This window comes from Schistocerca piceifrons, chromosome X (genome assembly GCF_021461385.2).
Source record: "Schistocerca piceifrons isolate TAMUIC-IGC-003096 chromosome X, iqSchPice1.1, whole genome shotgun sequence".
In the NCBI taxonomy this organism is placed as follows: domain Eukaryota; kingdom Metazoa; phylum Arthropoda; class Insecta; order Orthoptera; family Acrididae; genus Schistocerca; species Schistocerca piceifrons.
In genome coordinates, this window is record NC_060149.1 from 813,337,172 (window position 1) to 813,360,536 (window position 23,365).

At 39.2% G+C, this 23,365-nt stretch overlaps 1 protein-coding gene across 3 annotated transcripts in view; it reads right to left on the reverse strand.

The window, feature by feature from the left end:
* The window catches only part of LOC124721537 (run domain Beclin-1-interacting and cysteine-rich domain-containing protein), a 161,434-nt gene that overhangs the window by 34,219 nt on the left and 103,850 nt on the right, over positions 1 to 23,365 (reverse strand). For all 3 annotated transcript variants that reach the window (XM_047246564.1, XM_047246565.1, XM_047246566.1), the window contains exons 6-7: positions 14,658 to 14,789; positions 6,448 to 6,618 (exon numbers count right to left, since the gene is read on the reverse strand). In XM_047246564.1, the coding sequence (XP_047102520.1) occupies positions 6,448 to 6,618; positions 14,658 to 14,789 (303 nt within the window). The remainder of the gene's footprint in view (positions 1 to 6,447; positions 6,619 to 14,657; positions 14,790 to 23,365) is intronic.

A 23,365-nucleotide genomic window follows, 5' to 3' on the forward strand; every position in this document is an offset into this window, starting at 1 on the left:
TGTATTCAATCCTTGATATTTCTACAATTTTTATGCTCCACATTTCCATCGATTATCAAACAGATTATTCCTTGATGCCTCACAATGTGTCATATCAACCAACTCCTTCTTTTAGTCAAGTTGACCCAAAAACTTCATTTTTTTCTCTATTCAGCTCAGTGCCTCCTTTTTTGTTACTCAAATCACCCATCCAATCTTCAGCATTCTTCGACAGCACCACATTTCAAAAGCTTCTATTCTCTTTTTGTCTGAAACGCTTACTGTTCATGTTTCACTTCTGTATTAGGCTAAACTCCAGACAAATATCTTCAGAAAAGACTTCCCAACACTTAAATTTATATTAGATGTTAACATATTCCTCTTTTTCAGAAATGCTGTTCTTGTTATTGCCAGTCTGCATTTTATATCCTTTCCACTTCAGCCATTATCAGTTATTTTACTGCCCAAGTAGCAAAACTGATCTAGTACCTTTAGTGCCTCATTTTCTAATCTCATTCCCTCAGCAACTACATCCGTCCTCTGCAATCCACCTTACTGTGTGTGGTGGAACATACTTTGTGTACCATTGTCACTTTCCCCTTTTCCTGTTCCAGTTGCGTATGGTTCATGGGAAGAATTATTGCTGGTGAGTCTGTGTGTAGTCTCAGATCTCTCAATTTTCTTTTCATGGTCTCTTTGCAAGATTAACATAGTAGGAAGCAATACACTAGTTGACTCTTCTAAGAACATACACTCTCAAAACTTTAACAGCAGACCATACTGTGATGCAGAATGCCTCTCTTGCAGTGTCTGCCACTGGTGTTGGATGAGAATCTCCACGATGCTTTCACACTTGCTAAATGAACCTTCAATGAAAAAAGCTGCTCTTCTTTGGATCTTCTCTATTTCCTCTACCATTCTTGTCTGGTACGGATCCCAGACTGATGGGCAACATGCAAGTATTAGTTGAACAAGTATTTGTAAGCCACTTCCTTTGTTGATGGACTACATTTCCTGAAGACTGCTCCAATGAATCGAGCCTGGCATCTTTCTTACCAGTGATTAATTTTACGTGGTCGTTCCACTTCAAATCACTCTGTACACATTCTCCTAAATATTTTTTTGGAAGTAACTGCTTCCAGTGACTGTTCTGCAATCATGTAATCATACAATAAAGGGCCTTTCTATCTATTTATTTATGTTGAGGGTCAACTGCCACTTCCTGTACAAAGTGTCAATCCTCTGCAGCTCTTCTTACATTTTGATACAATTTTCTAGTGTTGTGACTTCTCTGTATACAACAGCATCATCCACATGAAGCCTCATGGAACTTCCGAAGTTATCTACTAGGTCATTTATATACAGGGTGATAAAACATTGTGTTGAATATTTTGGGAGGTTGTATTACCCACCAAAACCAGGACAAAAAAGTGCAATAAACATGGGTCTGGAAATGCATACTTTCTGAGATCTGTATACTTGTTCACAGGAGAGCTTCAACCTGATATCCATTCATGACACTTGCTGCAGGAAGTGCTCAACATGATGTATGTCCATGGCAATGAACCCCTCTGCCCTTTGCCGTAAGGAATCACACACTCTTTGAAATACAAATGGTTGTTGTAAGTGCTAACATGCATTAAAGATGTGATCCTGTAGTGTCTGGATATCACTGACTGGTGTGGTGTAGACTAATGCCTTCAAGTATCCACATAACCAAAAATCTAGGGAACTGAAGTCTTAGGAACAGGGAGACCAAAGTGTGGGGGCCTCCCCGGCCAATTCAATGGTCCTGAAACATCAGCGTCAGATGCTCATGTGCACTGTGAAGGAAATGTGCTGGCACACCATTATGCATAAACCATACATATAGCCTTGCTGACAAGGCACATCCTCCAACAACTTAAAGGAAGCATGTTAGTAAGCAATTGGTGATAGTGAACCCCATTTAATATTTGTGGTAGGTCCCAGTAATTTATCATCCATATGTTGATGTAGAAACTATGTTGATGCCCTCTTTCTGCAACTGCATAGGGATTTCCATCAGTCCAAACATGCTTGTTATGAAAGTTCGAAACGTCATCTCTTGTGCACCCCACCTCATCGGTAAATAAAATATGTAACAGAAAGGAGCCATTGATGGAACTGCAATCTGCTATGGTGATGATCTGGCCTGGATGCACTGAACATGGTATGGGTCCAGCAATTATTCATGTAGTACTGCCCAGACAAGAGCTGGTTCATGCCTTATGTTGCTCTGAGGTATGTGACTGACCAAGGCCATCCACAGTTCGCCCTGTGGGATCCTAGAGAACCTATGTCCTTATGATGCTGAAAATGGTGGCCGAACATTTTATTGGATGGTATACATGTGGCATGGATATTTTTCTGTGTAGAAGGCATGGACTCAGAGGCTACTTCCATCTGTTGGCCCATAGCAGAAAATCATAATCCCCACATCACTTGTGGGGTAATATGCTTCCATTGCTAACATGTGTACGGGAAAATAAAATGACTGACCATTTGTCTACAGAACAGTACAGGCATCACAATAACAGTAAAGATAACAATTAAGCCATTTTTGTAAGTATAGATACAGCACTACATTACATAGCCAGCATTGCAAGTATTTTACTGCACAATAATGCACACTAACAAGACTGAAACTAAATTACCTACAACAAAACTCAACTGCCTATAGACTACCCAATGCTAAGACTGATGTGTACACTAGAATATGTCATCAATACAATGAGACATGTACTATAGTGAACCCTGCTGACAGATAACTGAGGCAACCTCTGTACCCACACAGTATTTGTTTCCTTGATGTTTACCTTGTCTGTAATGGAGGCAGACATATTCACAACCTAACACCTTTAGCCACAATGGACGAGTGTACAGATCTCAGAAAGTATGCATTTCTCGACCCATCTTTACTGAAATTTTTTTCTTGTTTTGATGGTTACTACCACCTATCAAAATATTCAACACTTTTTTAACACCCTGTATATTGTGAAAAGTAATGGTCCTATAACACTCCCTTGGTGAAGACTTCTCTCTGTTCAGAATGAAATTGCTGTGTTCTTTTTGCTACAAACTCTCCAATCCAATCGTACAGTTGCTCTGATATTCCATACACTCTTATTTTGTTTATTAGGTGGCAGTGCAAAACTGTATCAAATGCCTTCCTGAAGCAAAAGAAAATGGAGTCTATCTGGGTACATGTATCTACTGCTTTCTAGGTCTTGTGGATGAACAGTGTGAGCTGGATTTCACATGATCATTGTTTTCAGAACCCATGTTGATTCCTACAGAGGAGATTTTCAATCTCTAGAAAAGTCATAATACACGAGTATTAAGACATAGTCCCAAATTCTACAACAGACTGCCATCAGAGATAAAGGCCTACAGTTTTGTGTGTCTATTCGATGTCCCTTATTGAAAATGAGAATGACCTATGCCTTTTTTCAAACATTAAGAACACTTTGCTCCTCTAGAGACCTACTGTACATTACTGCATACTCCATGCAGAATCGAGATGATATCTAATCAGGCCAATGGACTTTCCTCTGTTGAGTGATTTCAATTGCATTTTTACCCCATGGTTACTTATTTCCATATCTATCACTTTGTCTCTCGTGCAACAATTTAAAGGAGGAACAACAGTATAATCTTCTTCTGCAAAACAGTTTTGGAAAAAGAGATTTAATACTTCAGCCTTTTCTGTATCATCCTACACTTCAATGTCACTAGGCCACAGAGTATCTGGACAGATGGCGTCAATCGGTTTACTGATTTAACATAACACCAAAACTTCTTAGGATTTTCTGTCAAATTGGTAGAATTTTACTTTCAAATTCATTGAACGATTCAAGCATAGTCTTGCTTACACTAATTTTGACTTGATTTAGTTTTTGCTTGTCTGTTAGGTTTCGGCTATGTTTACACTTGCAGTGAAGCACTCTTTCCTTTCATGACAGCTTTCCAGCATGGTGGGTCTTTTCCATCCCTCACAATTTTGTTCGGCATATACTTGTCTAAAGAAAAACATACAATGCTCTTGAACTATGTCCATAGATACTCAACACTGTGAGGGCTGGAGATTAAATTTCCAAGCTGACCACTCAAGTAATCTGAAATCTGTTTGTCACTCTTGCTACGCATAAAGATCTTCTACGCTTTCTTTGTATTCCTTTTTATACCTGTTTTACACTAATTGAGTTGAAAAGTTTGAGTCTGCTTGTCACCAGCATATCTAAGATGTTATCTTCATGAGTCGGTTCTCTGATTAACTTGAAGATGTTTTTGCCGAGGCTGTAACTTTATGTAATACGAGGGTAATCCCAAAAGTAAAGTCTCCTATTTTTTTTATAAGTACATAGACCTGTTTATTTCTACAATGGTTTACATCAGTTTACAGCTTGAACATTTAGCTATTTTTCGACATAATCACTATTTCTGTCAATTCATTTTTGTAGACGCTGTGGCAGTTTTTGTATGCCCATGTTATACCACCTCGCCGCCATGCTGTTTAGAAAGTTATGAGCCTCTTCTTTCACCTTGTCATCGGAGCTGACGCGCTTTCCGGCCAAATGTTCTTTTACCTTGGGGAACAGGTGATAGTCACTGGGCGCCTAGTCAGGACTATAGGGTGGATGGGTGATTATGTTCCACTGAAACTGTTGCAAGAGAGCAACGGTTTGCCGAGCGATGTGTGGGAGCGTTGTCATGGAGAATGTGTACGCCCTTGCTCAACATTCCTCTTCTTCAGTTCTGAATTGCCCGTTTGAGTCTCACAGTACCTGTCAGCATAAATTGTGGTCCCAGTGGGCATAAAGTCGACCAACAATACCCCTTTCTGATCCCAAAAAACGGTTGTCATGACTTTACTGGCAGACTGTGTTTGTTTGAAGAAGGATGCCGCCACTGGCATGATTGTTACTTGGTCTCAGGTGTAAAGCGGTAAGCCCAGGTTTTGTCACCCGTGACAATTGAGTCCAGAAAGTTGTCCTGTTCGGCTGCATGGCGGTGAAGAAATGCGCGGGAAGCATCAACTCGTTGCCGCATGTGGTCCTCAGTCAGCATGCGTGGCACCCATCTTGCGTACACCTTCCGGTAGTTCAATGTTTCCATTAAAATTCTGTCAGCGGTGCTTTGAGAAACCTCAGGAACCAACGTGCAGAGATCATCCAGGGTGATCTGCTGATCTTCATGCATGCTTTGCTCAACCTTCAACACTGTCTCCTTAGAAACTGACGGTCTCCCGCTCCTTTGTTCATCGTGAATTTCGGTCCAACCAGCTGCAAACTCTCTACACCACTTACAAACATTTTTGACATCCATGCACGACTCACCATACACTTCCGTCAATTGGTGATGGATTTCAATTGGCACAGTGCCCTTTACGTTTTAAAAACTGAATAACTGTGTGCAATTCACACTTGGCGGTAACATCCAATGGGAGCTCCATTCTCAATGGCTGCCAAGCCAAGACTGAGTGCCTCAGTGCGGCATGCTCATGTTTACACACAGCACATGAAGCACTCTTCAATAACAGTGTGATCAACTGCCACACAAACACAGTTCTGTACTTATAAAAAAAATAGGAGACCTTACTTTTGGGATTAGCCTCATATATAAACACTCAGTAAATGGAAGGAACAACATTTGGTAACTAAATTTGGCAAAATGTCTCATGTACCTAAATTCAGATACCTAGGGGAAATTGCCTCACCTTTAGGATTAAGTTGCAAAGTAACAAAGAAACTGTCTCCTTATTACTAAAACCCTACACAATCACCTTGAATAGATGTAACAAAAGAAATAATTATTCTGAAACATTAAATTAACTGAAAACATTACATTTTAGGTAATTTGAGGCAAATCACTAATTCAAAACAGAGAAAATCAACGAAGAAAAATTATAGGGAAAAATTTTTGGCTCAGTCTGCTTAGGAGGAATTTGGAGGAAAAGGTAATTTCAGAAATTATACAGCATATTGAGAAAATGTCTTCGATTTCAGGTAAATATGATTAAAATTTTGTGGTCACATTCTCAGAATGAATAACAATAAGCTGACGAAAAGAATTCATGTCTTGCCATCTCAATGAGAGTTAAAAACAACTGGCTGCTGGAAATTGACAGAGGTTTTCAGGAAACTGGCATCACTTTTTACCTGGCAATTCTTGTGTTGACAACCTGTGAGTGATCGAAGTTCAGTCTGCTGATAATGTCCATTCTTGCACGCAAATACGTGTTACAAATTATTATTACCTTAATTCAAAGACTAATTTGTATCGGCATTACAGTTTCCTCTATGTTTTACAAACAATATAAAATATAACAGCTGTAAAGCTAGCATATATACTGAAAGAAATGAGCTTAAGTTCTCTATAAAGCTGTTCAAAGCAAAATACTGAGCAAAACTGTTAAAAAATCAATGTATAACTAATATAACTACTTGCCTGATATGTTGAGTCCACATCAAATGGGTATATTACTTTGGGATTATTGCAGACTTCACAGATGAATCCTTTCTGACTGCAAAGCCAGCAGTTTAAAACATGCTGTCGCCCAAATGAAACAACACGCTGCAGTAATTGTGCAAGAGAACCTGATGGAATTTGAAAGAGATCCTGAAACGCAGAAAATGTTTTAGAACGCAAACAGCCAAATTGAGAGAAACACTTTTTTGCCAGTATATAATATTATCAAAATATGTAAAAGTACGCCTGACTAAAAAAATCTTTGTTTTATTTCGTAGTTGATTATGAAATAGAACCAAGATACAGAATACAAAATTTTAGCTACAAAGTGATATTGCCCCCCATCTGCCCCTTGAAATCTTGGTGTTGATGACGGACTCATCAGTAGCATACCCCAAGGTCTAGATTAGATCCAATTGATAAATGTTACAGCCCTCCCTTGTATGGAAACTACAAATTACACCTGAATCGGTGATCATTTTCTGATGTTGCTGGATTAATTGCAACTTATAAATGTCACAGCCTTCCCTAGTATGGAAACCAGGAGCCGTACCTGGATTGGAGGATCCTTTTCTGACACTGCAAATTAGCCTTGATGGCAGTGAAAGGCATCTGACATAATATTGACCTTGACTCAAGACCCTGATGACCCACGGGTATTGTGAATTGGTATCTAGCCACAACCATACACTTCTGTTATTACCATCTGCACTTGTTGGTGAAGAGAAACCAACACTTTTGATCGAAGTTCCATTCAAGATATTTTGTTGCCCACCTCCTTCATAGACTAGAGTGGAGGGGTTTGTTCATAATGGGCGTTTAGAGGCCAATTTCATCATATGGAGGAGGTTACCTACTGTTCACATCAATAAAGTCCTTCTAGATGTCCCCCAAAAGGCAGTATGGAGTTAATTTTCATTCTTCTCACGGTACCTACAAACCGTAATTGACAGGTAGCGATCATAATCAAAAACTTGTTGACAATGTTATAGAGGCATTCGACATGGAAAAATCAACAACTGGGATATTTTGTGAGCTGTCAAAAGCTTTTGATTTAGTTAATCTTGAGATATCAATGAGGAGTGACATAGTCACTGTAAAGCTGACAGCGTTCTAATGCTGTGAAATGTTTGTAAATGACACGACAGTCACTGAGTACAAGAATTTGCTTATTCAGTTACTGGTTTTGATTGTTTTTATAATCTTCAGATTGATCTAAATACATAAATATAAATATGATATAAAAATTGTGCTTATTGGTAGGCTATCAACCATAATCAGCAGTGTCCTAATACACAAAGGTTGGAACGTTGGTAAAACATACCTGCCTCCATGAAGTTGACAGATGAAGCAATTGAAATATGTAGCCGTAAGTGGCATTGTCACTTGTGAGGGGTTGCTGTAAATAAATGTATGTGCCATGTGCAGTACAGTTAAGACAAATGATAAAAATGTCATGAGTACAGCAGACATACCAAAAACAAATCTGAGTAACCCCTGGCAGCAAAGGGCCAAGAGATAATGAAAACGATTAGACTGAGGAATAAAATTAATAAAAGGTCCAAGGTTAAACAAAAGTACGATGATGAACTATTGTTAAAATTACAACAGATAATACCTAGAAGTAGTCTGTAATACGTACAATACATATTTTGATATGCTGCTTTCAATTCACTTATTTGTGTACTGTACATGCTACAGACTACTTCTAGACACTATCGATTATAATTTTTAGTTCATTATCATACTTTTGTTTAGCCTTGGAGCTTTTATTAATTTTATTCCTCAGTCTGTCTATTTTCATTATCTCTTGGCCCCTTGCCACTAATGGTTCCTCAGATTTGCTTTTGGTACGCCTGTAATGTCCACGACTTTTTTATCGTTTGACAAGTTGCTGACTATTAACTTAAATGTACTGCATACAGGCAATCATTTATTTATACCTAACCTTCAGAAGTTAAACTAATATTTCCCCGTTGGTTCATATTATTTCCCCATTGGCTCATATTATATCTCCAGTTGTTAATTGCATTTTATGTATTCAGTCTAGCAGTGCAGTTGTATGCAGACATTACATTTCTAACTTGGTATTACACCACTGCAAACTGTATTCAGCCTACAATACAACTGTATTCAGCCTACAACACCTAGAGGCCACAACCTCTCATCTGTCTGCACCGGTGTTACAAGCACAGTGTGAAAGTGATGATCTGACATTATGGGACATATGTGGTTATTATTTTGTCACGATTTTAATCCACATGACAATGTACTACTTTAATTGCTTTCACTGTCAACTTCATGGAGACAGATATGTTTTGCCAACTTTCCATTCTATATATATTATGACACGGCTTCTTCCCATTGATAGCCAACGATTATGCACTTTTTTAAATAACATATGCACATTTATGTATTTAGATCAAACTGAAGACCATCAAAATGATCAAAGCCGTTAATTGAAAAAACAAGTACTTGTGTTCAGAGACTGTTATGGCATTTATAAACAAATCATGAGATACATATAGAAAGTGTACAGTTTTATGGGTTTGAGGTAATGCGCACAAACTGACTACATATTATTTGACAGACAGTTGCCTGAAAGTAGAAATATTAGATGTAAGTAGTAAGAAATAATTCTCAGGCACAAAGAAGATCAAATAGGGAAACCACAGGGAAGAGTACTGGGCCTATTGTTGTTCTTGATGAACATTGTACAATTTTTCTGTTAAACTTCTTTCTTTCTTTTCATTTATGTCAAACTTCCAGTAATCGAAATATTCATTTATGGAAGATATAATGCTCATATCAAAAGATGCCTCACTTTACACGTCAATTAATTACATCTAATAGCTGATAAATAAATAAATATATAAATCATCTGGTTTTGTTGACTGTGGTGATGAATATTAGGAAAATCTTCAATGTTTTCTCTCTCAGAATAGTGGTCGAATTTTCAAGTGATACTGCTGTGGAACATGGTAATTTCACATGCAGCTTCCCAGGCACACAACCTTCCTTGCTGTAAAGTGTCAGTGAACGCACAGTCAAATTTTGGAATGATCCTTTGAGGACCTTTGGAGATAAGAGAACCACTTGTATGAACATCAAGAGCTAAGATGGAAACCCAGTTCTAAGCAAAGAAGGGAAAGCAGAAAGGTGGAAGGAGTATATAGAGGGTCTATACAAGGGCGATGTACTTGAGGACAATATTATGGAAATGGAACAGGATGTAGATGAAGATGAAATGGGAGATACGATACTGCGTGAAGAGTTTGACAGAGCACTGAAAGACCTGAGTTGAAACAAGGCCCCCGGAGTAGACAACATTCCATTGGAACTACTGACGGCCTTGGGAGAGCCAGTCCTGACAAAACTCTACCATCTGGTGAGCAAGATGTATGAAACAGGCAAAATACCCTCAGACTTCAAGAAGAATATAATAATTCCAATCCCAAAGAAAGCAGGTGTTGACAGATGTGAGAATTACCGAACAATCAGTTTAATAAGCCACAGCTGCAAAATACTAACACGAATTCTTTACAAATGAATGGAAAAACTAGTAGAAGCCGACCTTGGGGAAGATCAGTTTGGATTCCGTAGAAATTCTGGAACACGTGAGGCAATACTGACCTTACGACTTATCTTAGAAGAAAGATTAAGGAAAGGCAAACCTACGTTTCTAGCATTTGTAGACTTAGAGAAAGCTTTTGACAATGTTGACTGGAATACTCTCTTTCAAATTCTGAAGGTGGCAGGGGTAAAGTACAGGGAGCGAAAGGCTATTTACAATGTGTACAGAAACCAGATGGCAGTTATAAGAGTCGAGGGACATGAAAGGGAAGCAGTGGTTGGGAAGGGTGTAAGACAGGATTGTAGCCTCTCCCCGATGTATTCAATCTGTATATTGAGCAAGCAGTAAAGGAAACAAAAGAAAAATTCGGAGTAGGTATTAAAATCCATGGAGAAGAAATAAAAACTTTGAGGTTCGCCGATGACATTGTAATCCTGTCAGAGACAGCAAAGGACTTGGAAGAGCAGTTGAACGGAATGGACAGTGTCTTGAAGGGAGGATATAAGATGAACATCAACAAAAGCAAAACGAAGATAATGGAATGTAGTCAAATTAAATCGGGTGATGCTGAGGGAATTAGATTAGGAAATGAGACACTTAAAGTAGTAAAGGAGTTTTGCTATTTGGGGAGCAAAATAACTGATGATGGTCGAAGTAGAGAGGATATAAAATGTAGACTGGCAATGGCAAGGAAAGCGTTTCTGAAGAAGAGAAATTTGTTAACATTGAGTATAGATTTAAGTGTCAGGAAGTCATTTCTGAAAGTATTTGTATGGAGTGTAGCCATGTATGGAAGTGAAACATGGACGGTAAATAGTTTGGACAAGAAGGGAATAGAAGCTTTCGAAATGTGGTGCTACAGAAGAATGCTGAAGATTAGATGGGTAGATCACATAACTAATGAGGAGGTACTGAATAGGATTGGGGAGAAGAGGAGTTTGTGGCACAACTTAACCAGAAGAAGGGATCGGTTGGTAGGACATGTTCTGAGGCATCAAGGGATCACCAATTTAGTATTGGAGGGCAGCACGGAGGGTAAAAATCGTAGGGGGAGACCAAGAGATGAATACACTAAGCAGATTCAGAAGGATGTAGGTTGCAGTAGGTACTGGGAGATGAAGAAGCTTGCACAGGATAGAGTAGCATGGAGAGCTGCATCAAACCAGTCTCAGGACTGAAGACCACAACAACAACAATCTTTGAGGAATGCTGAGAGAATGAACAGAAGATGACTCTTATTTTTTAAGTTTCATTTTTCTCTCTCTGTTAACCACAGTTCGGTTCTATTACATACAAGAGAAGTGTTGTGTGAATCAATTGGCTCAGTAGGAAAAGAAGAACAGGCACCCCTCAGCCCCTAATTTTGGCACAGACTTTTATAATACAATGAATAACACTTCTATGTACAATGTTTATGAGGTAAACATATTGATAAAATCACACTGTCTTTAAAAAATTCTTATCTTTTGTATGCCCTGGAAACTTATGATGAAATCCAGCTACAACCTGAGGCACATTGCATTGCTTCTGAGCCTTTTTTTTCCACGAACTTGACACATCTACCATTTACAATCACTCAAATCATATCTCATTTCTTTTCTTAGAAAGAACTGTTCTTAAGTTCTGTGATATGACTGACTCATACTCAAACCCTTTTATTATATCCATATGATGGTTCTGCCTTACAATTCTGTGTATTGACAATATTCATTTTTGATTTTTTGAAAAAGACAAGGCAAAGGCAAGAGCCTGATGAGACAAGTGCCATAAATGCTATTTCAGTTTTTGGAAGGCCACACGATCGACTTCCACAATCGACAATCTGAAATTTATTACCTTTAAAAGAATTGGTAGAAACCTGACTGGTCTGCTTTGGCTCTGAGGCGACTTTAAAGTTTCAGTTAATTCTCAATCTATCATTGATACCTACTCTTTGCCCCGTCCACATGATTGGCTAAACTCACTGGGGGCCAGTTCTCCTTCAAAACTGATTTAACTGAAGCCTATTTACAGGTTGCATTGGTTGGGGATACTAAATGGCTCTTTGTGATTAACATGCCCTTTGGGTTGTACGAATGTCAGTGCCTCCTGTTTGATATGCCTAGTGCCCCAGCGATTTTTCGGCGTTTTTTGTAACTACTGTCGATGTTTGTTCCAGGCTGTATCGACTATCTCAATCACACCATACTGACGGTTCCTTCCACAGGAGAGCATTCACGTAACTTAAGCACCTTGTTCACAGTCTTACGTACTGCAAGGTTGAAATGCAACTTGGCCAAGTCACACTTTTTTCAGCCATCCATAGTGTATTTTGGATTTGAGGTTTCTCGTGATTTATGTCATCATGTTGTTGCGGTCACAACTCTGCCTTGCCCTACAAATGTCAAAGAACTTCATGCATTTTTAGATAAATTGCTTACTATCACAAATTTATTCTAGGTATGGCAGCATCTGCTGATTCCCTCCATGAGCTGCTCCACCAGAACTTTTCTTTTCAGCGTATGCTGGCCTGCGAGTGTGCGTCCACACTTTTGAAATCTAAATTACATTTTGATCCTTATTTGGCTACTTTCGATCCTGGCCACCACCTCATTTTGGCAACAGACACTTCTCAGTATGGCCTTGGGGCTGTTCTTGCACATCGGGGTAAGGATGTTTCCGAACATCCGATAGCTTATGAATCAAAAATGCTCCGCTCCACTCAGTAGCGCTACTCCCAAGCTGGAAAGGAAGCACTTGCTTTAGTCTATATCCTCAAAAAATTTCACCTCATTACTGACCACAAGTCCTCAGTTTTGTTGTTCACTCACTCTGCTTTGTCTCACTAAAACTATGAAACTTTTCGGCCTACCATGCAATATGCCTCTGAGGATGAACAGTCCTGGCTTCTGATAGGGCCTGATCCTACTTTTCATCAGGATGAACTCCTTTGTTTTCACTTAGATGTTGAGGTGCAACATACAGCACAAGGGAACGCTGTCATTGCTGACTTGGTTTTGAGTCATATTGTTCATATTCAGAATGGTTGGCTGGACATGATTCCAGGAAAGGCTTCTGATCCTTTGCATAACTATTTTGCACTCCATCACTGCCTTCCAGTGTTTGGTGGTGTTGTTCTCTTAGCTACAAAGAGGCTGTTGCCTAGAGTTGTGATCCCAACCACCCTATGGCAGAATGTACTTCAGCTCCTACAACAGGGACATTCGAGGTTCTCACGTACCAAGCTGTGTTTTGGCCTGGCATTTATGGTGAACTTGTATATCTTGTCACGGCCTGCTCTCTGTGTGCTACCAAACAGGTGGCGTTGCAAGTGATGCTCTCTTTGTGGGCCGCACCACAGAATCCAAGGGAAAGCATCAAAACAACAAAATTTATCTACTTCTTTCAGTGCCTTGTTTTCTAACCTTATTCCATCAGCTCAACTACATTTCATTACCTCTTTTTTTTTAATGTTCATCTTATATCCTCCTTTCAAGACACGGTCCATTCAATTCAACAGCACTTCCAAGTCCTTTGCTTTCTCTGACAGAATTCAGAATTACAATGATGTCATTGACAAAACACAAAGTTTTTATTTCTTCTCCCTTTAAAGCCCTTCCCAAATTTCTCCTTGCTCTTCTTTACAGCTTGCTCAATGTAAAGATTGAAAAATTCCTTTCTCAACCACTGCTTCCCTTTCATGTCCTTTGACTCTTACAACTGCCTTCCAGTTTCTTTATGAGTTGTAAATAAACTTTCGTTTCCTATATTTTACTCCTGCTACCTTCAGAAATTTAAAGCGTGTATTCTGGCTAACATTGTCAAAATGTTTTTCCAAATCTACAAATGCTATAAATGTAGGTTTGGCTCTCCTTAACTTGTCTTCTAAGATAAGTCTTAGGGTCAGTATTGCCTCACATGTTCCAACATTTCTCTGGAACACAAACTGATCTTCCTTGAGGTCAGCTTCTACCACTTATTCCATTCTGTTGTAAATAACTTGTGTCAGTATTTTGCAACCATGACTTATTAAAGTGATAGTCCTGTAATATTCACACCTGCCAGCATCTGATATCTTTGAAACCAGAATTATTACATTCTTCTTGAATTCTGAGGGTATTTCACCTGTTTCATATATCTTGCACACCAGGTATAATAGTTTAGTCATGGCTAGTTCTTCCAAGGATGTCAGCAGTTCTGAGGGAACTTCATCTACTCCAGGGACCTTGTTTTGGGCTAGGTTTGTCAGCGCTCTACCAACTTCTGTTCACAGTATCACATCTCCCATCTCACCTTCATCTACTTCCTCTTCACTGTCTATAATATTCCCTTCGTTCCTGTTGTACAGCCTCTCTATATATTCCTTCCACTTTTCAGCTTCCACTTCTTTTCTTATTACTGGTTTTCTCTTTTTCTCTAACAGCCTCTTTAATATTCCTGTAGGTGGTACATCCAGTGTTGTAATGGTAAACTACCTCATTCAGCCCCAATCACTAAAAGCCCAACATATATATACAGAAGATATATACAACAACACAAGTGATCTGAGATTTCAGTTCTGACTTTGCCTTGACATACCTAGGACATGATAGGACATGAGAATTTTATACAACATAAAGTTAACTAAGACACTTACCGAAACAGCGTAGAGATGAACATGTTCATATAAATATTCTCTTGGCCAAACATGTTTCTGAAGATCTTCAATGACAGGCTCCCTGCATGTAAACAGGTATGCACGAAGAAGATTTAGCTGTATTCGTAGAGTCTGTAATACATTATGATTATGTCATACATTGAGATAGTTTAGTTTTCAGTTACATTACATTAAATGAGTTGTATTTCATGGAGAGTGCTCTCTGGGATGTGGAAAGAAGTCAAAGATATACATTTAATTTAAGTGCAAAACAGTGAAATAATGTTACATTACTGTATTACAGCACTAATTCTAATTATATACAGGGTGCACATAAAGTCCGGGAACATTTTCAATTATTTATTGCACAAGAACCAAACACTGTACAGATATCATACATATGTCATTTTGAAGAAAAACCCTGAATTTTTTCTTTTTTTCATGTCTACCGCCACAGCATAGATTGTTAACTTGCTAATAGTCAGTGCTATAATCCATTCATTATAAGAATAAACCTGATGTGAACATTGCACTATGTATTCTTACGCATTTGCTGGAACCTCATTGGATTTCCATTTCACATGGGATTAAAGCCAAGCCGTCTCAAGTACTGTCAAGAACAATAATAAGGGTACGTTTTTTGCTGTGGGTTACGGGCACATCGACTTAGCAATAATACAGGACAACAGCTTTACCAGTGCATTTAACTTGGACAGCACTGGCCTGTAAGCTGGTACAGCTAGCCTGCAGTGATGTGGTCCACTGTAGTGCATACATAGAAAGAGACGAGCAGAGGAGCAATACAGCATTGGATGTCATTTAATTTTTAAGCAGAATGAAATAATACACTGCATATCTCCCACAATACGCTCCTTAGACAACTAGACGAAAACCACTACACATTATTGTTTTTAGCTAACGTACTATTGTAATTATAAACAAGGATGATGAAAATTCCTGACTTAACCACAGGGTAATTTTTTCTACATAAGCTGTGTGTAACGTAAGAGAGTACTGAAGGATTTCACCATATAGTTAAATATTGAAGCCACTGAAGGTATTACTTACGGTCAGTCATCTGGTAATCTCTTAGCTCCTTCCTTATCAGAATCCAAGAAATACATCTGAGTTCTGGAAGTGTCACCTGCTATGTTGATAAAGAGCCTATCAACAACAGAATCCACGAAGCCAACCAGGCACAGCATTTTCTCTTCTTCATTTATGATAAGCCGCTCTATACCCACCAGCATTCGGCAGTGAGGTGTGAAAAAGCTGCGTGTGTTAGTTCCAGCATGTTTGGCAGCTTAACAGTCTTGTTACTTCTCGGGCCCAATCCCACAGCCTGGCTCCAGATCAGTTCTGTCGGGTTCATATTGTAATGGTACAATAGCAAATGCAAAAATGCAGCATTTGTGTGATGTGCTCGATGCTGTGAAAATGATTGTTTTTCATGTTTATTAGAAACAAGAAGATGTACATTATTCATAAAAAAATGATGAGTTTTATAATTACAAGATGTAGGTATTTCAAACTGAACGAGGAAAGGAATTGGGGAGATTTGAACCGATGCACGAATAACCGCATTTAGTTCACATTTCTTTCCACTTCCGACTGCACTGAACATTTAATGTGGATATGTTTATCAACTGCAGTATCAGTATATACACCACTGCAAAAACTTCAAAGCCAATTATCTCTGTAAATTTATGAAAAACATTAAGAAGAGCCTATTTCTCAACACTTTTTAACCGTGTTCCATGCGCATGTTTCACTACGGAACAGATAGCAGCCTCAGCCATTTTCATACTGTGCATTAACAGTACAACAATCAGAGCACAACGTTGCAGATGCTGTGACTGTACATGATTTTTTAAATAAAAACTACATAGCTAAAGCATTATTAAGAAAAACGTTGATGACTGTTAATACATTTCAATATCTGTAAGTTTCATTTAACGTAACTTAGTAATAAGATATATAACACATAAGTAGAACCTACTTCCAAGAGCGTAACAATACCAATGTTTGTGTATCACAGCTTCTGACCAATCATTGCATTTGTGTTTGTTTACATCAGGTTCATTCTTATGATGAACGGATTATAGTCAGAAACATGGCGAGTTCAGGTGCTGTTTCATGAAATGGCCTCCCTGATCACCAGGTCTCATTCCGTGTGACTTTTTTCTGTGGGGCCACATTAAAGATCTGGTGTATGTACCGCCTCTACCATGTGATGTAGCAGAGCTACAGGAGAGAATACAGGAAGTGACTGTCACAGTCGATGATGCCATGCTGGGACAAGTATGGCAAGAATTCGATTACCATATTAACGTCTGCCAGGTCACTAATGGTTTGCATATTGAATGTTTGTAATATTAAAAAAAAAAAAATCAGAGTTTCTCTTCAAAAAGCAATATGTATGACACCTGTACAATGTTAAGTTCTTGTGCAGTAAATAATTGAAAGTGTTCCCAGACTTTATGTACACGCTGTATTAAACTAAAATATTAAATTTAAGAGTTTCTGTGAAGACGCTCTTCAATGGAGTGAAAGGAAATGCCCAAAAGAAAGTTCATTAATTCAGTCTTAAATTACACTATCTTATCTACATGACATTTAATGTGTTCTGGTTGGTTATCGAATACATGTGTACCTGTACTTAAATTAAGATCTTGAAGTCTTTGTAGAGGTTCTTTTTGGTGCTAATGTCATATTCACAATTCTTTCTAACATTTAAGGAAAGAGAAATAATGATAATGACAAAGGACATAAATGAATATATGAATTTGCATATTGAATGTTTGTAATATTAAAAAAAAAAATCAGAGTTTCTCTTCAAAAAGCAATATGTATGACACCTGTACAATGTTAAGTTCTTGTGCAGTAAATAATTGAAAGCGTTCCCAGACTTTATATACACGCTGTATTAAACTAAAATATTAAATTTAAGAGTTTCTGTGGGGCCACATTAAAGATCTGGTGTATGTACCGCCTCTACCATGTGATGTCCAAATAACCAGTCTCAGCAGGATGTTTCTGAGTTAACACCACATATAATTCTTACAATACACTTCTGTTTTTTGAAAATATAATACCTGTAACTTGAATTTTCCAAGAAAATGATTCTATAACTTGTTAGTTAATGGAAATAAGGAGAATAAACTAGCTGCTTCATTTTTAAATCTCCTATAGTGGTGATCATGTGTACCACAAACATAGCTGAACAAAGGAGATTCACACAACAATTGAGTTTGTGATCTACCTGTTGTCCCAAAAACGTAACACTTTCTACTTCTTGTATTTGGAAACCTACCTTTACAGCTTCCAGAGTTCTGTGAGACTCTTGAACTTTATGTACTAATCTTGTCAAAATTCAATGATAATTAATTTGTCTTGAAAGTATCTGATGATGTTTCTGAATAATTCATTAATTGCCTTTTCTATAAAGAGACCGGTACTATTTTTTATTCTTATGCTTGTATTGTGTGCAAAAGGTATAAATTTTGCTTGTTGAAATGGCAGAAGACCCAAAATAGAACCTTAAGGAACACCACATCTGATTTCTCTAAACTCCAAGTGCCCGTTGTTATGCGCCTGACATGGAACTGACAAATATTGCCTTCTGTCATTCAGATAACATAAAAACCATGAACCTGTTGTGCTTATTATTCTGTAATATTTTAACTTTCGCATTACAATATTACGGTTCACACACGCAAGTCTCAGCCAAGTCACAAAATATTCTCAATGGTAGTAATTTCTGATTTACTGATTACAGTATATCGTATGTCAATATGTCAGTTGACAGTTCTTTTTGAAATAAATTGTTTGGTAATAAGTATGTTTTTCTGTACTAAATATGTATAAAGTTTATTATACATCATCATTCAGGTGCCTGAGGAGTCAGCATTAGGAGTGGGCAACAAAGGGGGTATTTTTAAATAAGAAGAGGCACACTGGCAAGCTACAGACCATGTAATACATGATACGGGTAACAATGGGCAGCCACGCGGGATTAGCCGAGCGGTCTAAGGCGCTTCAGTCATGGAATGTGCGGCTGGTCCCGGCGGAGGTTCGAGTCCTCCCTTGGACATGGGTGTGTGTGTTTGTCTTTAGGATAATTTAGGTTAAGTAGTGTGTAAGCTTAGGGACTCATGACCTTAGCAGTTAAGTCCCATAAGATTTCACACACATTTGAACAATGGGCACACTTATAGAGCACTGCAAGCATGTGCCAAATCTACGTGGTGTTCACATGGCTACGGTGCACGAGAGAGAGAGAGAGAGAGAGCGAGTACACTTTGTGGAAGCTGCCAAAGTTTACCGATGCTGCCACACGTATAGTTGGAGTGGTCGAGTTTAGGCTTGTTCTGCGCACTTACATTATGCATTCTCCGATGGCCAACAAGTGTTCAGTAGTGTTCTGATCACTCTGCTGTGAATGCCGTAGCTAATGTGAGCATGAAATGCTATCGTAGCAAATCATATAGTGAATTTTTGTTCCATTTGTTGCAAGCTGTCATCACTGATGTTCGCAGTAAGTGATACATTCCACTGGTGAGACTTAATTTGCAAGATATATGCTTTCTTCAAGCGGAAGGCGCGCGCATGCATTCACTCGCACATAGGCTGAGAATCTGCAGTGTGCGCATGCGTCATGCACTTTGCTTACCATCAGAGTTGGGCAAAATTTATTTTAATGATGTATAATGAATATAGATAAAAAATATTATTAATTATTTGTGATAAAAAATATTATTAATTATTTGTGAATAACAAATATTATTCAAAACATTATTCACTTACACAAATAAAAACATTTATTTGTCATCTGCGAAAAAAAAAAGTCTTATCAATAATAGATAAATTTGAAATCCAATGACATTTATTGGTCCAATTCTTTGTCATGTATTAAATGAATGTACCTTTTTTTTCCAAGCCACTTGATACAAACTGCTGAAACTGCTGGCCGCATGCCAACGTGTGCAAAGAAAGTGATGGACAGCGAGCGCTGCTGACATGGTTCTGCCATGTGGATGCAGTTGCTCTAGCACCTAGGGAATGTGGTCAGCCAGCCATTGTCTTGGAGGGAACATTCTAACTAGGTTATAGTGGAACAAGGAAAAGATGCATATTCTCAGGTCGGCGTAAGCTGGCAGAGAGAAAGCCAATTCTGGAACCTACATTCCTCTCATAAAATCTGATGCCTCATATGATCTCCTTATGCCTCACATGATCTCCTCCCATTTTCCTATTGGTCGAGGTTTGTGACCAAAGCTCTGCCAAGGTATAAGTTCATTTCAGCAACCTCCCTGTGGGAACCACGCATCATGTGCTAAAATGGTGGACGAGGTGGGAGTGGACTCAGCAGCAGGGAACTCAGAGCACAGAAGTGAGTTCAAAAAGAAAATCTCTAGATAACTTATCCTTACTCGCTCCAAATGGGTGACCACTGGTGCATTAGTATCTTGAGCATTTTTGAAAATACTAACAGTAATGAGATGGGACTGTAATTCATCACTAACATGTTGCCTCCTTTCTTGTAAAACTGCTTGATAACAGCACATTTAAGTCTCTCTGGGAAAGTTTCACCACAAAAAGATTCATTACACGAGTAACTCAATATATTACTAAGTTGAACTAAACAATATTTAATTATTTTACTACTGATTTCATCATAACCAATTGAACAAAACTAGGAGTTGATGACACTGAAAGCTTCTTTTGGGGATACTGGATAAAGCTGATTAATTGACTACCTATGATTTGTTGTCAACAGTTGACAGTGATTCTGAGAAAGTTGAAACTATCCAGTTCACAGTCTTTGATCATAGGTTTTCAAAAGTACAGACAATTAACTTTGTTCGGTGATGAATGACTTCAGATATGTAGGCCTATAACGAAATGCAGAATTCACAAAGAAGGAGACAACAGAACCATAAATGTGCAACTGCAATAGTGATATAATACAAATTGGACCCACTCAAAATTAAGACTTGTATCAAACAATATCTCACTAAAATCAGTGTTATGAATGCTGAGACTCATCATAAAAGAGTCTGTCTTCAATGTTAATTGGAGTGCTTGTGTTGATTTGATTCATAGGACAGTAAAAAGAGTTTTTGAGCTTACCACATGTGCTTGGCCTTCATTTGCTTATGAATAACAAGTAAGATGCTGAATAGCAGACAGATTACTGAACCACTACTTAAAGTGTATCTGTGCATGAGTCAAATGTTTTTGCCTCTTGGCTACAAAAACAACACAGTAGGCTGATGTGTACTTTCTGGCACTTGCATTTCCACATGACAGTAGTTATCCACAATGACGAGTCAAAACATTATAGCCACTTGCTTTACGGTGCGTTTGTGCACTTCTGGAAAGCAATACACCAGTGATCACACATGGCATGGATTCTCTGAATGTATGTGGCATCAGATATCTACACACAAATTTTGTAAATTTCAGGCTTATGGTTTGTGTACGTTGAACTGACACCTGATAGCATCCCAGATGTGTTCAGGCAAATTTGATGGCCAAAACATCAACATGCTCCTCAAAACTCTGTAGCAAGACTCTGGCCTTGTGACACAGACAGTTACCCTGCTGGAAGATGCCATCACTCTCAGGGAAGGCAACAAGAATAAAGGAATGTGCTGGGCCACAATAATATTCATGTAGTTCACAGCTGTCAGGGTGCCTTCAATTACTACCATAGGTCCCATGGAAGCCCATATGAGTGCACCTCATAGCATAGAACTGCCCCCATCAACCTGTGTCTGTGGCACAGGGTATGTTTGGGCATGTTTAAAGCATTCTCTCACCTGTATCTGTATCTGGACATGACCATCACTCTGGTGTAACAAGAAATGTGATTCATCCAACCAGGTAACATTTTTCATTGGTTCATGGTCCAGTCTCAATGATCCCATGCCCACTGACACCATAATTGCCAATGTCATTAGGTCAAAATGGGTACATGTAGGGAATGTCTGTTGAGAAGTTCCCTATTCAACAATGTGCACTGACAAATGCACTGTGAAACACTTGTGCCTGCTCCAGCACTGTAGTCTGTCATCAGATCTGCGATTTCCCACTGACAAAACCATCTATATGAATTTCTGGTGACGCAATTGGTTTCTCCCACCATCTTTACATCTTAGGCCAGTTGCCCTTCTGTTCATTGAAACTACGAAATTCTTGGGGCTCATTCTTGATAGGAAACTCTCTTGATCCTCCCATATGTCTTACCTGGCAGCCCGCTGTACGCGGTTCCTCAATATCCTATGTGTCCTCAATGGTACTTCCTGGGGTTCCGATCGAACCACCCTCCTCTGTTTGTACTGGTCCATTGTCTGTTCGAAACTAGACTAGGGGTGCTTTGCTTATGAGCCTGCACATCCAACTCTCTTACGCCATCTCAACACAATCCACCATCGTGGCATCCGTTTGGCCACGGGCTCCTTTTACACTAGCCTGGTTGAGCGTCTGTATGCTGAAGCTGCTGAACTACTGCTGTCCTACTGCCGTGACTTTCTCCTCAGCAGGCATGCATGCTGTTTGTCTGCCATGCGTGGCCACCCATCCTATGCCTTCTTCTTTGATGATTCCTTTGATCGCCAGTATGGGGCACGTCCCTCTTCTCTGTCATCTCCTGGAAGTCCACTTTTGGCACTTGCTACGGCGACTTAACTTCACACTACCTGCACCTTTCCTGGTGGGTGTGAACCCTTCACAACCTTGGCTTCCTGAAGTGGCCCATGTTAACCTTGGCCTTCATTCGATTCCTAAGGACACTACTCCAACCTCGCTATATCGCCTTCAGTTTCACAACCTTTGCATGGAACTTCGTGATAGTACCCACCCTTGTATACACTGATGGCTCTCGTACTGCCTGTGGACTCGGGTGTTCCTTCGTCATTGGCACCCATGTCTTTCAATATTGGCTTCCAGCACACTGCTCAGTATTTACAGCCGAGCTCTTCGCCCTGTATCAGGCCAAGGAGTACATCCGGCAACACAGCCTTTTCAATTGTGTCCTCTGCTCAGACTCATTCAGCGCCCTTCAAAGTCTATGTGCACTGTACACTGCCCATCCCTTAGTGCAGCGGGTCCCGCAAAACTGTCACTTGCTCACTCTTTGTGGAGCCAACGTGATGTTTCTCTGAGTTCCTGGTCATGTCAGTCTGCCAGGAAACGAGGCTGCTGACGCTGCTGTCAAGGTTGGAGTCCTCATACCTCAGCCCGCTATTTCCTATATTCCCTCTGATGATCTCTGTGTTGCCCTCTTTCAGGAGGTGTTGTTCCTTTGGCATCGCCATTGGTCCTCCCTTCTTGGGTATAATCTCAGGATTATTCAGCCTGTCCCAGTGGCTTTGATGACCTCTTCCTAGCCCTCCTATCGGAAGGAGGTCATTTTAACTAGACTGCGGGCGCTACCCCACCACTTTGTACACAATGCGCCCAAGTTTTAACTGTCTGCCACTTCCTGGTGGAATGTCCATTTTTTAACCGTTTATGTTCCCGCTTGGCTTTGAAGTCTGAGTTATTGGCCGTTTTAGCAAATGACACGTGATATGTCAGCCGCGTTTTACTTTTTCTCCGCCAAAGCAATATGGCGAAGGCCACTTAATTTTTAGTTTTGGACCTCCGTTTCTGTATGGTGATGTTTTTAGCCCTTTTTCCACATGCCTGTTTTTAGCTGTCTT